At 35.4% G+C, this 15,243-nt stretch overlaps 1 protein-coding gene across 16 annotated transcripts in view; it reads right to left on the bottom strand.

Annotated features, from left to right (window-relative positions):
* ATP11B (ATPase phospholipid transporting 11B (putative)) overlaps positions 1–15,243 on the bottom strand; it is a 62,059-nt gene that overhangs the window by 9,866 nt on the left and 36,950 nt on the right. For 8 of the 16 annotated variants that reach the window (XM_080604579.1, XM_080604580.1, XM_080604581.1 and 5 more), the window contains exons 24-28: positions 14,617–14,744; positions 13,066–13,204; positions 9,627–9,692; positions 9,231–9,334; positions 8,437–8,602 (exon numbers count right to left, since the gene is read on the bottom strand). In XM_080604579.1, the coding sequence (XP_080460705.1) occupies positions 8,437–8,602; positions 9,231–9,334; positions 9,627–9,692; positions 13,066–13,204; positions 14,617–14,744 (603 nt within the window). Of the gene's footprint in view, positions 1–903; positions 1,027–4,512; positions 4,599–8,436; positions 8,603–9,230; positions 9,335–9,626; positions 9,693–13,065; positions 13,205–14,616; positions 14,745–15,243 lie in introns of all 16 variants that reach the window. The other 8 variants (XM_080604584.1, XM_080604586.1, XM_080604572.1 and 5 more) reach the window with 3 other exon arrangements.

Below are 15,243 nucleotides of genomic sequence, written 5' to 3'. Positions count from 1 at the left end.
AGCAGTCCTTGATGTTATTAAAAGACTGGCATAAAGAGGAACCAGGAGTCATGCAAACTAGCTCTCAAGGAGGGAACCTTTGGTTCTGGTTTTGGAGGCATGGTCGCTCCTCTGCAGTAGAATCTCCTTTGTTCCTCTCAAGTTAGAGGCTAACTGAAAGCTAGGATCATACTTGAACCATGATTTATGGAGAAGTTCATATGATCCTTTTAAAAAAATAATAGATCTGACCTTATGTAAGCCTGCACAAAACATTTATGTTCTATCAAATTCACATCTAAGTGCAAAGTAATATTGGACATGCATTAAGGACACAACATAAACTCTATTTTATGTGTACATATGTTGGGTATCACTGCCTGGAGAACGTGGGTTTTAGTATCTATGCCCACTGTATGAAAGGATGATATTTATATTATGCTAAAGAGCTCTTCCCACTTTTCTCTCTGTGGCAGACAGTTACAATCATAGGTCTATATCAAAGTAAAATATGGCATGGTAACGCAGCAGAGCATAATCATCTCCAAAGACCTGAAACATACCCTCAAGAGATAAAAGGGAGGTGAGCCAATGCTTACAAAATCAATACATACAGAGAAATATCTGATGTTATTCATATTTGGGCTGCAAACAGAGTCTTTTCATAAGGTAAGATATTGGATCACCATAACAAAAGGGATATTATAACAGATCATTTCATGTAATAAATGAAAAACACAGTTGAAATGCTGAATTAAAGAGTGATTTAGTTTGATAAAGAAAATCAGACCCACATACTGTGATACCCACATTTCTGGTATCTACGAGAAAACTTGCATTTTGGAGATGGCTCCATGACTGTCTATAAAATGATATTTATAAATATATATATACACACACAGTAGGGTAGAGTGGGAGTACTACCTAGTGAACGTAAGAACTGTCCTGTAGGCTAGATGGATCTAGCAGTTGCCTATTGTCCTCCCCTCTGTGCTTGCTTTCAGCAAAGTCACATGCTGAGCTGACTGAACCCTTATCTTCTTCCATCTAGAAGGACAGAAAAGCAACAGATCTTATAAAGCACCATGCTTGCATTGCTTTAAAACAGTTACCACATGAACCTTCATTTTACAGATCTGTTCTTGAGAACAGGGCACATTTACATGGAAGAGGCATTTTTTTCAAGTTAATTGGTAAAACACATGGTTTATCAGCGCACAAATATTAGAAAAGTTTGGTCTTTTTGTGCACCACAGACTGCAGAAGGGGAAAAAATAAATCTGAAATCTATTTCAAATTTTCAGACTGAGGTTTAGTTCTCCTTTTCCAACAGCAAGGATCATTTCAATTTGTTCATCTTACTACAAGATGTTCGATATGCAACATAACAGACATTTCAACTAAACATTTAATCACACTGAAATATGCAGTTGGGACTTTGCTGAACAGGAAATATATTTTACCATGCACATCAAGGTAAGAATATTGCAGGGTATTTTCCTGAGCCCAGGTGCTAACTACCAACGTGTCTGATGGCATATGGACATTTAAGAAGGTATATGATATAGCTATTGCTAATCCACAATTAAGTTGCAACTCAACTCCCTTTTCTAAAGATCACTTCTGTTTTTTAATTCATAACATACTGTATACCAACATGACAAATAGAAAGCTTTAGAATTTTAAAAGAATAAGAGTACTGACATCTAACAACTTCATTGGAACTCACATTTTCAACATTTTTCTAGTTTTTCTACTCTTCATTTCTTCAAATCAAGTAAACCTACAAATGCCAATTTTTTTCAATTATTTCAAAATAATTAGAAAAAAGTATCTTCTGGTAAGTACATATGTGCACTTTTGTTACTGAAAATCAATATGAAAAGTCTACTCTCTCACTGATTCCCTCTTCCTATGATAGGTTCTGTGGATTAGCTCACAGACCAGCACCACACTATGCTAACACACTATACAAACCTGTAAAGGAAGACAAAGTTTGTTCAAAGTTTAACAAATTATGGTGTTCTGATATATTTCACTACTGTACGCTTGCATAGTCTTTTTGGAAGTTATGTGGTTTCTGTAAGGAATGTACAAAAGGAACAGAAAACTCTCTGCTCTGACTTCTACACAGCTGGTCTAGATCACATATGATAGCTATTAGGAGAGGAATCCTATGTAACAGCAACTAGAGGAAAAAATACAGACAAGTAATGAAGGCCGTAAAGACAGGGCCAGAAGTTATGGAGACAAGTAAAGAAAGCAGGTCTCTACAGAGATGAAAGGAAAACAAGCCAACAACAGAATCATGGGAGGGCAGATGAAGAAAGAACAGGGTCTCATGCTAAGGTAAACGCTCCAGTTTAAGAGTCCTAGATATGTTATGCACTAACGGCCTTCCCTGTAAATAAAAATCTTGTCTGTGTTTTTTGTTTCCCTGACACTGTGCACAATTGTAATATACTGTCAAAATGTAAAAGCCTCTATAAACATAGTTAATTTAATCTGTGATTAGAATTAGAACATGTATCTGAGCAACACGTCTCGCATGCAGATTAAGATTTGACAGTTCTTATGAAGCAGAGACATTAAACATATACACACAAACCTCACACACAAAACTTTGTTTACAAAGAAAAAACAGAAATGAGATACAATGGGGCCCAGTTAATAGACCAAGATAGAATTTGACATGTTCCACTAACTAGAGACAGCTATAGAGGAAAGAAAAGGGAATTTTTTCAAGTATTCAGTCATCTGTCTCTGGATAAGCATAAAGCCTGCACCTGACCTGTGCTGTCATATTTCCTTTTCATCCCAAGCTACAAAATGACATTATAGTTCAGAGGTAAGAGTTCAACAGGCATGCACAAGAGTGCATTTCTGCCTTATAGAAATCACAGGGACATTTAGAAGACCCCAAACTCTCAACTCTGTGTACACCACAAATGTTTTATAAACTTGAACTTTTTTGGACATCCCCATAAAATTTGATTACAACATCACATATATTTTAATTTGCATTCATAAAGGTATTGTGCTTTGGTATATCAACAGAACACTAAGCACATTCTCAGAACATGGCATAGGTCAGTTAAACCTGGCACTATATTGCTTTTGAGGCTTTTAATACGTATTTTACAAGTAACACAAAACCCCTATTACCAATTTTCCCCTTTCACTACTTTAGGTAAGGATCCACAGAGTAGCTTCTGAACTTCATCTGAAGACTAATAAAGAACTAGAGAAAGCCAAGTCCTAAGTTCACTAAAATTGAAGAGGTAGCTGTACTGCAGTTTTTGCCTCTGCTTTAAAGCTAGTAAGTGCTAAATTTTAAAAAACAATGCCTCCCTGGGGCGTTTGGCAATCTAAATTGCAGAATTCCTGATGTGTTTTCACAGTGTGACAAATAACAGCTAAAACCTGTTAATAAGCCATCTGAGCAGAATAGCCACTTCAGATTTCTCCCTGCAAATATATAGTCCACTCTCAGAGAAAATATAAAGCTTTTTCTTTTTTATTCCCCTTTAATAGGGCTTTTATTGTTTCAATTAACTGATTTAAAAATACTCTAACCACTTCCAATGACAACTTCATCTCTTCTACTTTCCCTTATTTAAAAAAATGTAAATTAGTGTCTCAAACCCCCCAAACATGGGTTGCTTGGTTCTCCTAGCATCCATTCTCATGCTTTTAGACAACAGTTACCTGCAAATTATGTAAAAGAAATCAATTCTCTGCATTATGTCTTACCATATAATATAGATGTAGATATGGGTGGGATAATACATCAAACAGGTTAAGACATTATTGATGCATAAGAATGTTTCAGTGTTACAAATGAGAATCGTTATTTGATAGCGTTTCATGTACTGAACTCTGCTACACATGTACACTTATCTTTTCTTGTATAATTTCCTAGAACTTTGTATAAAAGTTATTTGAGAATATGTATCTGTAACAGTCAAAATAAACAACACTCACTTCATAGATGCACAAAACAAACACAAAAAGCCTTAGCTGCACAAGTGTACATATGCACCCAAATTTAAAACATTTTCTGCACTTTCAACACAAGTGAAAGCAAATTAAAATGGGCAAACAACTCGCAATAACTGCTGCTTGAAATATATGGACCTTCCTGTCACGGCCTGATGAAGCTGAAATTATCCAACATGCAAAAGCACTATTAATTTTGATCATGAAGAAATTAAAAGCATTATAACCATGCTAGAAACTATAATTATTTAAAAATGGATGCAAGAAGAGCTAGGTCTATTCCAAAAGTTGAGCATCATGCTAGGGATATTTGTTCCTAAAAACAAAGCACGTCCAACATGCTACTTAGGAGAAGCATTTGGCTCAAAAACACAGAGCAAAGCCAAGAAATATACCAAACTTAATTTATCTGCACTATAGGTATTGCCCTCTCAACCCGCTAACATTCATGCCTCTTCCCATCTCTCTCAGCACTGAGTTAGTTCACCTTCAGCATGCATAAGAGTTGATGAGGAACTGTCCCTCCTACTCTACCTAATTTTGCTCAGCTGATTCCTTGCCCTGGACAATGGCTGCAGTGCGATGAACTCGTCACTTAAAGCAACTCTGTTGGAGTACATCTACAATTGGACAGAGAAGGGATGGAACATACATGTCAGTCAGTAGCAGCAGTAATTTTCTAAGAGAAAGACACAGGACAAGACATTGTTATAAAAGTGGAATGCACATTATATACAGAAACACAAGCCTGGTACCTTTAAGACAGTTCCTGGATCATCACGGCCAGTTATTGTTTGGGAGGACCATACCTGAGTGCACCTCAGCTTTCACACTAAGGACAAAGGCCTATACGCTTACATGTCTATACTTTACCTGACATCTTTATTCTGTATTACCTTGTCTCCTCAACAGTGCTGTGACTGGTATTTGCCACCAGATTTATATTTTGATTCAGATTTTCCTTACTGCCCAAGTCCTCCAACTTGCCATAGTTGGGAAAGAACAGAACTATAGTCAGAAATTACCCAGACCAGGGTAACAGACCAAAGGCAGCAGACCAAAGTCAAACATAATATGATGTATTCTCTTCAAGCTTGGCAAGAAAGCTAGGAACCCAGGAGAAAAACAAAACAAAACACAACCTAAACCAGAACGAACAACAACAAAAAAAGACACTGGCACCCTAAAAGGGAAAGGTAGATCTAACCAAGCTCATCCTGCGATAGAAGTCAACTCATGCTAGCCCATGGAAGACACTGATTTTTATTTTTTTCCTTAAACTCACTGTAGAACATAGAAAAATTACATTTAAAGTTTAACACTTTCTAAAGTGGTTCTCCCTTATACTGGTTAAATTTAATTGCTCTCTTGGGAGTAAGTTATCTAAGCGTAACATTTAACCGTGACTGTTGATACTATCGCCTTACACCAATTAAAGAATTTAAAATTAAGTTGCTTACGTACTCAATAGAGTAATGTAGACACCTATAGATTGGGTCAATTCAGAGCACTAAGGTGCGTATTTCACACAAATAGTGCGCTCTTAGTTTCTGAAAGATTAAAATAATTGGAACAAGCATTTTCAGTCAAGAAAGCCATGTTAGTTTCACTCACAGCTTTCAGGGGAGTATTTTACAATCTAAATAATGGAGGGAAGAAGTAATATAAATAGCTATGAATTTAAACATCAGTAACTGTAAATATTAGTTCATGTACCAATTTGTCTCGCTCTAATAAAAACTTAGGAACTGTAAACTAAACTTTTCTTCCCTCAACATGCAAATACACTACTTTAGTCATACAATTAAAAATGAATAATTAAAAATAATTCAGTTGCACAGAGGGTGCTTTAGGACAGAAGTGTTCTCCAAACTCATTCTATCGGAAAGCTTGAGTCATTTCCTCTGCTTTGAAACTGAAAGAAAAATATTCACCACAAATTTTAAATACATCTAATGAGGTATAATAATGAAAGAAGCATTCTGTTACTTCCTGAAAGTAAGTGTGAAAAATAAGTTGGTCACTTTTTCATATAATCACTTACATATACTTCTTCACTACAAGAATAGCTTATGAAATTCTGTAGGGCCAACTGTCACATTAAAATGGGGAAAATCTCAACAGAATAAACTTCAAAAAAGCAACAAACAGGTGACTTCTTTTTGGAAATACATTTTTAACTGTGATTTTGCTATCAGATGCATGCAGAGAAACCACCAGCTGGCTGTTGAAAAATTTTTGGTCAAATCACATTTTAAATACTTAAACTTTGCAGTGTCAGGAGCTAGTTGTTTTCAGAAAAAGGCAGTGCTTTAGTAAACACAGAGCTTGGTGTTGACAATGTCAAATGGCAAAGCAGAATGAGAAAAAGGAAAATCAGGTTGTGCACAAAACAAAATTACCATAGCTATGAATTAAGCTATAGCCACAGAAATGTGTTAAACGTCCATGAAGATTATTTCTTAAAGGTAAGAAGCCTGACTGTGTCCTTGATAAAAACAACTGTAATTGAAACAAACTGAACCTGATCTTTTTGAAAGTAAGAGAATGAAATAAGAAATATATGGCAAAGGCTAGAGGGGGAAAAAAAAAAGAGGGCTTTTGCTGTGTTAATGCAAGTGCTTTTTTTTAGGGACATGAGAAACCTCAACAACCATACTGATACACTGACAAACAGAAATAGTTGATGTAAAGAAAAGAAAAGGAAATGTTCAATAAATATTGCTATAAGTTTTTAAGGGGAAAAAAAAAAAAAGAAGCAAAGTAACCAACCATAGAAGTTCTCTTAAATCAAACATGCAATCAGGAGTCTTAGCAGGTCAATCTGAGCAGTCTTCTAAAAGCTAGTGCTTTTTTAAGAACAACCGCTCGGAATAAAGCTTGGATTTCAGCTATTAAATTCCAAGAGTGGAAAATGCAGCTAGTATTCCAATTCTGAAAAGGGATTAATAGATATCTTGGCTAGCTACAGGTTTGTCAGCAGGAGAATGTCTCGCATGGATGTTTTTAAACACAAATTAGAAGGGTAATATAATTGAAGTAAATGAACAGGCACATACATCAAAGTAATTTAAAGATTAAATACTAAAGGTAGCAATATTGATGTAATGTGGTTAAGAGTTCTGTGTACATAGCTCAATAAAATTTGGATTAAGCAACTAGGACACCACAAAAATCAATATGGCACACATTAAACACACTAAAAACTGCCAACAGTTTTCAGAAGACAACTGTATATGGGCTATCTTTGTCAACTGGATGTTTTTCTATTTACTGTCTTTTTTTTTTACTGCTATCTGACCTCTTGGCAATGACCTGGAAGAAAACAAGCTCTTGCAGATAAGAAAGATGCAGTAGATTACAGGTTATTGACCTGTATTATTTAGTAAACTGAATACAGCTGAGGAACTCATAATTTCCATACTTGGCACTGATGTAAGCAGTGCTGGAATATTGTGTCCTGTGGTGACATACAAAATTTAAGACATTGAGGAGTGGTACAGATTACGGAAGTGATGGAAAACAAGTTGTTGGTATTTTTTTTCTCCTCCAAAAGATTCAAGTTCAATCTCTGTCAGAGAGCAATTAACTTGATCAGAAACCTAACTGTGAATAAAACAAAAAAGTCATTAACGGAAGAACTTACAGTTTATCAGAAAGGGTATACAAAGATAAAGTGCTGAAAAATAAAACCAGAGAGGGTAACTATGAGAATTGTGGGTGAAGATGACTTCTCTGTACTGTACTATACTGTACACTAAGAAGTAACAACACTCAAATACAGATGAGACGTTTAACTAAAAGAGAGCTTAATTTCAAAAAGAATGATTTCAAGGAGTTTTTGTGGCCTGTTTCAGGCAAGAGGAAGATTCTATTATCACAGTGTTTCTTTAGGCCTCATCTATGAATTTACAAAAATACCATATGGGTAATTACCTTTAATTACATAATCAGCAATCATATACATGGCATATGTATAATACGAACAAGATTTAAGAAATACTAATTAAAACAAGTCCTACTGAAGCAATATTTAAAATTGTTTTCATCAACATTTTAAGAACTATTCAGTGTTAATTACAGTTGAAGAAAGCTTCTAATATCTAGACAAACATAAGTTTAGTTACTATTTTAAAGCAGGTATATATGATCCTCTTATACAGTTGCAAGCTGAGATGCAAAAGACTGAATGACCCCTCTATAAGTAAGTCTACTACTGTTAATATTATCAATTACTTAAGCACAGATGTCATTTCCTTGTAAAATGGTGTTCTCATTTTGGTAATTCTCAATTAAAATTTATCTTTTGAAATGAGAACACTCATTTATACATTAAACATGACAGCAGTATAAGAGGACAACAAAATAACGCAGGAAAGTAATTAGTTTACAAGACAGATTTTAACAAATGCATTCTTTCACATATTGATGAAGCTGGATATAAAAGCATAACATTACCTGAGCTTTTTCAGTACTCGTTGGTTGTAGATGTCGGTACAGAACTTTCTTCACAACATCAAGAAACAAACAAGCAACTACTATGAGGATTATGGCAAACCAAGCAGAACCACTTGACAACAGTTGAACAAATACAAAGTACATATCCTGGGTATGTAAAAATGGCCTGAGAAGTTAAAAGAAGTGGCAATTATTAAAAGGAACTTCTAGAAACAAAGGTAAAGTACAGGCAAGCTCAAGTGTATCCCTATATATGTCAAGCAACGAGTCTCTCAGGATACAGAGGTACAACTGTTTGCTGTCCAAAAACATTAGCAATCTCCTGGACCTGGCCTACAAAGAAACACTGAGGAAGGAGGGTACAGAACTTCAGAGGAAAATGATCTGTTTTAAACTACGTTGCAGCAAATCACTCAGTGTCCTATAGCTCCAAGTCCCCCAAACACAAGCAAAAATGCATCTCTTTACTGATTTACCAGCATCCTCATTTCTGTTGCATTTGCCTTCTACACAGAATCTTTCGGGAACCCTATGTACTTTTCAAAAACAGAAATGCCTTTATAATCACCGGCTGTCAGAGACAAGTAATCCCTGTCCTTGAGCACATCACGGTTTAGCAACATGGCTCCCATTTCTAAAAGAATCACCAAAGGTAAATGGCCTCAGTAAGCTTAGAAATATATTTTTCAACACCTGTCACAAAATTCAGAGCAACACAGTAAAACATAATACCTGTGTTCTTTCATGACTTCATTTATCACATGTGCTATAGAAAGGAAGAAAAAATAACTCACCAGATAATTCCCCCATAAAATAAGGAGAATATGAAATAAAATACAATGGATCCCCAAGTAACAAAATGGTTTATCCATGTCCAGAAGTGAGTTTCTAGTGCCATCTGAAACAAAGATAACTTCAATAAATTTCCCTATTCCCCTCACACTACACAGAAAATGACAAATACTGGTGGGAAGTCATTTGACCATGCTTGCGAACTGCACTTGTGTTACAACTAAACATTATTGTAACACACAAAAACATCTTGAGCGCCTATGAAACAAAAAATAATAATCTCTTATCTGGAATTCTTAAGAATCAGTTACTTCCATATAACTTTTAAAACTATTTTAAATTATCGTTCAATTACATAGTTGCCTATATATCCAAACACATAGATTATGGTAACATACCTTCATCGTAACAGTTATAACCATAACGGTGAAGACCAAAGTACCAAATGTCCAGTTTCCGAACATCTAAGAAAATTGTAAGGCCAAAATGAATTAATTATAATAATAAAAAAGATCAGCCGAAGCATTCATGGTAAGTTAGAAGTTTCTGAAGTCTGCTATACTAATGAAACAAATCTGTGGACAAAGCTTGCATCATGAAAAAGCAAGAAGGATACAACACAAACTACTAGAAAAAATATAGCTTATGATAGGAGCAAAATTAACAATCTACAAGTCATCTTCCTTCCTGGTTCAAAACAAGTCACCATAAAGGCTATGTAAACGATGAAGAAAGCTCAAAATAATTACATGAAATGATAGGAAAATGAAGATACCAAATTGATCAATTAAATGTAAGCATCTGAACAAAAACAAGTATCAGGTAGAAGGTATTCACTTTAACATAAGTGCTAAACACTTACAGTTCTAAAATTTTCAGACAGTTTTCAACATGCAGCATCACCTGTAAGTTCACAGCTTTCCCAAGCACAATTTTACAATTCAAAAATAATGGTGCCATTATATTTTTCAAGGAAAATGATAAGGAAAAGACACTTTGTTTCAAGGCTAGTGAACACAAAATTAAGCTTCAATTCTAAAACGCTGCATCAGTCACTTTTGTATTCTCTTGCCCACGTAAGTTAGACTATCAAAACTCTGAACAAGTTCTACAACAACAATATCTCAGCTCTGACACCAAGCGGGGATGTGAGTCTATAATCTCTCTACCCACATGCTACTCAGACACACGCCATTCTATACAGGTCCAACTACTCTGCTTTTGCAAGCAGTCTCAATACTGAAACCAAAGACTGCTTTTTCATTTATTTATTTTCCAATCACTACCACATTAAAAATGAACAAACCCTCACCTCAATATTTACCAGCAACAAACTAAGCAAGCAAGGACAAAGGGACTACATGCAGACAGGCAAAGTCATCCTAGATTGGACTGGTTAGTACAGCACAGGGGCATGAAAAGGGTTTTGCACAGTTGTAGTCCTTGTTACAGAGCTCTGACAAAAAATAAAAATAAAAAAAATCCCAACAACCTTATCAGAGATCTCACAACTGCTTTTCTCATCTTTATACATGGGTGAAAAGTTAAGGCAGCTGTAAGTCTGAATTTACAGACAATTTTACAAATCTTCGTTAAAATGCATCTTGTGAAGCCTACTTTTGGTGTAAAAAGTAAATATGAAGCATTTAACAGCATGCTTGCTATTAATTGCTGCAATAATAATCGTGAAATAAAATTAGACTACTGCTTCAGAGTGACCTGTGAAAGAAAGTGTCTTTGTTAACACTGTTCTAAAACGGTCACGGAGTTAGAATGAAAAACATGAACAGATTCTTGCCACCATTTTATTTTTGAACACATTTACACTGTGGATGCTGCATCCTTTAATCCTGTGAAGTAACAGATACAATATTTTGTATCTCCTCCTCTTCTACGCTCTTACCATTTGCCTGTTAGGTTTCAATAGCTGACGACATGCACAGCATGAAAAAGGGGGGAGAAAAAAGAACTAAAAGATCAAGTTGTTGCACAATGTGTTGATGTAAGCCTAACAAACCACCATCATTTAAAAATTATGTACTGTTCTATTCTGCTTTGCTCCAAACTTGGAACTCAGAACGAAAAAATAAGGCTAATTGCTGGTTCATTGCCTCGTCCCGACATTGTACTGTATCACACTTTTTTGGAAAGTGATCACTTCTTGAGGACTGTTACAAGAAAGCACTTCAGCAGTATACAAGTTTCTCTTCCCTTAACTCTTGGCTTTTTCAGGCACATACTTGCAACTTACTTTATGCAACACCCAATTCTACCAGTTCAAATAAACATCTTTTAGCAAGCCCACAGAAAGTAGAGTATCTCCAAATACATACTAAGACTTCTTTTTGGGTCACATCACAGAAAATGTGAAAAACTAAAGTGTATGTGAAAGCTGTACTTCAAAGATTCTCATTCAGGAGAGATTAGTTCGTACAAGAAACGATAAGAGAACCTTCTCCATAAAGACTGCACTTAGTTTAGTTTTACAGAATATAATTTGTTCCCTAAACTAAACAATTATTACTATATACGATGTTAAAAAGCATCTTTCTGCTTTGTAGATGTTCACTAAGCAATTTTGAAGTAAGGTGTCTTCACAACTAAGACAGATGCTCAGAAAGGCACTGACTCATAGCACAAAATGACTCGATTAGAAAAATACTGAAGGTCCTTTACCAACTCGCAAGTATTTCAAAGTCACACAGCTTGTAACAGATGACAGCAGAGGACATCCACACCTCAGTTATCAAAGACATTTTAGTCTGAAGCACAACCACATTAAGGTTCTTATATAGAATCTCATGATGAAATAGGTACTCCAGACAGCTGCTTCATTCTCCCTTTTACTGCTCCTTTCTCTGCAAGGATGCTAATGACCCATTCACATGCTCTCTGATTTTAGTCACTCAGTCCAATTTTTGACCATTGCCTGTTCATCATTACATGGAAACCCTTTTTCCTGCTAAACTTCCTAAGGGAATGGGCACAAGCTATCATCAGCAGACCAGTGTGAAAACAACATAATGCTATTTTTAGACCAAGTGTCATAACTTGCAACTCTACCAAGGACTACATGAAAATCAGCACACACCTCATGTCAGTAGTAAAAACAGCATAAGGAGTGATGCAAATGTCTTTTGGATCACTATCCCTAACAGTTTTATGAGTAACCAAGAATCAGGTTGTTCTGAACTGGTCTAATGAGAAAGCAGATTTGTAAAGGCTTTCCAACCGTAATGATTCTAATGGTTTCATCTAAAGTGTTTTTTTTTTTTTTTTTAAATATGACTTTCCCTCTCAACTTTGACATCATTAAAACACGAGTTCAAATCAGTATTTGGTGATTTCTTTAAGTTATTGTCTTTAAAATATTTATTCAACTAAAAAGTATAATTTAAAAGGAGCTTATAGCACTTATTTATTAAAAATTCTAATTAAACAATTCATTTTCAGAAGAAGCTTTAAAACAGGCTTAAGTCTGAAAGTTGCCAAACATTGATGCTGCAAATTAGTTCTACTCAAAATTAGTTCTGAATGAATAAACATAAGTTCTGCTTTACAGAATAATTATGACATTAACAGAAAAAAAAGATGACTAACTTAAAGAACCATTCTTTATGGACATACGCTTTCTGACAAGTCTTGTATTTCATAAAGTGGGGAAACTAACTCTTGAGAGCACGCATGATGAACGGTAAAGCATCTTTAGTATTTATAAAGTTGATAAAATCAAAAACATCTTAGATTTTTTTCTGACAGAAGGATTTTGAATAAAAAAACACATTACAAAATATCACCAAAAAATACAATCGGGCAACAATTCTCATGACATTTTACCTGGCCATTTCCCAGCAGTGAAGTGTCTTCTCCCATTAGAAGATACGAGCCATAAAAGAAAATAAATGCATGAAAGAAGCCCAAGATCGTCCAGTAAAGAAATGGTTTATATCCTAGATGAGCATTTTTACTGATGTCTCTGCAAAAATAAAGATTTTGGATTTCAGATTGTCTTTATATAACCCATCAGCTATTCACATTATATGACTGCTACTGCTTTGAATAAATGTAACTTTCAACTGCACCAAGATATGCTTAATGAATGCCAACATATGAAAAAAAATTATGTAAATTATGAGCAAAAAGAATTCTGAGATGACTCTGCATATGCAGGGATCATCAATGTACATTTTGTCTTATGGGTCAAATTCAAACTAGCACAAACTAGAATTCTTCTCCTTACATGTGGAATTGCAAGAGAAGAAATAGCCAGATCTGATACTTGCCCATTATCCTGTCTAGAAGACCTTCATGAAAAGAGGCACATCTAAGAGACATCTCTTTTTCACAAAAATACTTACTTTTTTCTCAAATAAGCGGTATGCAGTGCAACATTCTACCACTGGGAGGATATCTAATTCCACAGGAAAACAACTCCCCTCTTAGAAAAGCATTTTTTGCAGTGATTCCTTAACTACTGTATCTTAGTTTTTAATTTTTCGTGTTTGAGTGTTTTTCACCTTCTCCATGCAATGCAGAAGGCTGCCAATCATATAAGTTGACCAAGTATTCAACTCTTCCAGCTTTAACATGAGTGTCCTGGTTCCAGTTAGGACAGAGTTAATTTTTCCTCATAGTAGCTGGTAGGGTGCTATGTTTTGGATTAGGATGAGAAGAGCGCTGATAACATGCTGATGTTTTAATTGTTGCAGAGCAGTGTTTACACCAGGCCAAGAACTTTTCGGCTTCTCGCTCTGTCCTGCCAGCGAGCAGGCTAGGGGTGCAGCAGGAGCTGGGAGAGGACAGACCCAGGACAGCTGACCCAAACTGGCCAAAGGGGTATTCCATACCATTTGACGTCATGCTAAACAATATATAGGGGTGGCTGGCCAGGGTGGGGGGCCGGCTGCTCGGGGATAGGCTGGGCATTGGTCAGCGGGTGGTGAGCAATTGCATTGTGCATCACTTGTTTCTTACACATTATTATTATTAATACCATTATCATTATCACTATTATTATTATTGTTATTATTATATTCCTGTCTTAATAAACTGTCTTTATCTCAACTCACCGGCTTCACTTTCCCGTTTCTCTCCCCCATCCCAGAGAGGGAGGGGGGAGGGTGAGCGAACGGCTGTGTGGTGTTTAGCTGCCAGCCGGGTTAAACCACAACAATGAGTAACATAAAAAGATACTTCTCTTTAAAATACTAATTTTGATTAACTTTTGGGATGAAAACTGTAGCTGTAGTACTTCCTCTCTTGAGGATAATTATTGAAAATTGCATAAATTACAGATAAAAGGAATGCGTAGTAGCAAGTTCAGACTTCTACAGATATCACTGTTCTAAATGGTATGCTGCTGTTGTGATGTATGTAGGATATACATACCGATAGAGCACAGGTTTACTCTGTAATACATGCGGATGCACATGCTGTTCAAAAAGACTGTAGATGAGGACAGGCAAGGAAGTGAAACAAATATTGTACAAGGTCAGGTATACACTGTCATAGAGTGTCTGAAAATGGAAATAAAAATTATTTTGAGAAATATCAAGAAAAGAGTTGTTCATATTTATTAAAATCAACAGCAGAAACAAACAATTTAATCACATAAATTTACCAAGTAGAAAAAAGCTATATTTACATCACGATCTAGTAACATCAAGCTGTGAAACAGCAAAAAATGAATCTAGATATTTGTTGAATTTTACATCTGTGGTGCTCCTGCGTAGCCTACCTTTACGTGAAACAATTAATTTGCCAGTATCAGAAGAAAACCATACAGAAGAACTTTAAAACTTAGAAACCTCTTAAAGTACTCTCAAAGTATGCAAAACTGCTACAAGAGAGTTGCATTATCGTATATATGTGATTTTTAGAGTCAACAGCACCAAATTTAAGTTTACGTTGAAGCAAAGAACTCTTTTCTGCTCCTACAGAAAACAGGTGAATAAAAAAAGTTATATTCAATCAAAAATATGATTATATATAATCACATATATGATTAAAGTATGG

This window comes from Anser brachyrhynchus (assembly GCF_964034855.1).
Source record: "Anser brachyrhynchus genome assembly, chromosome: 9".
Lineage (NCBI taxonomy): Eukaryota > Metazoa > Chordata > Aves > Anseriformes > Anatidae > Anser > Anser brachyrhynchus.
Note: the sequence above shows the minus strand (reverse complement) of the source record. Positions and strands in the feature narration are given on the sequence as shown.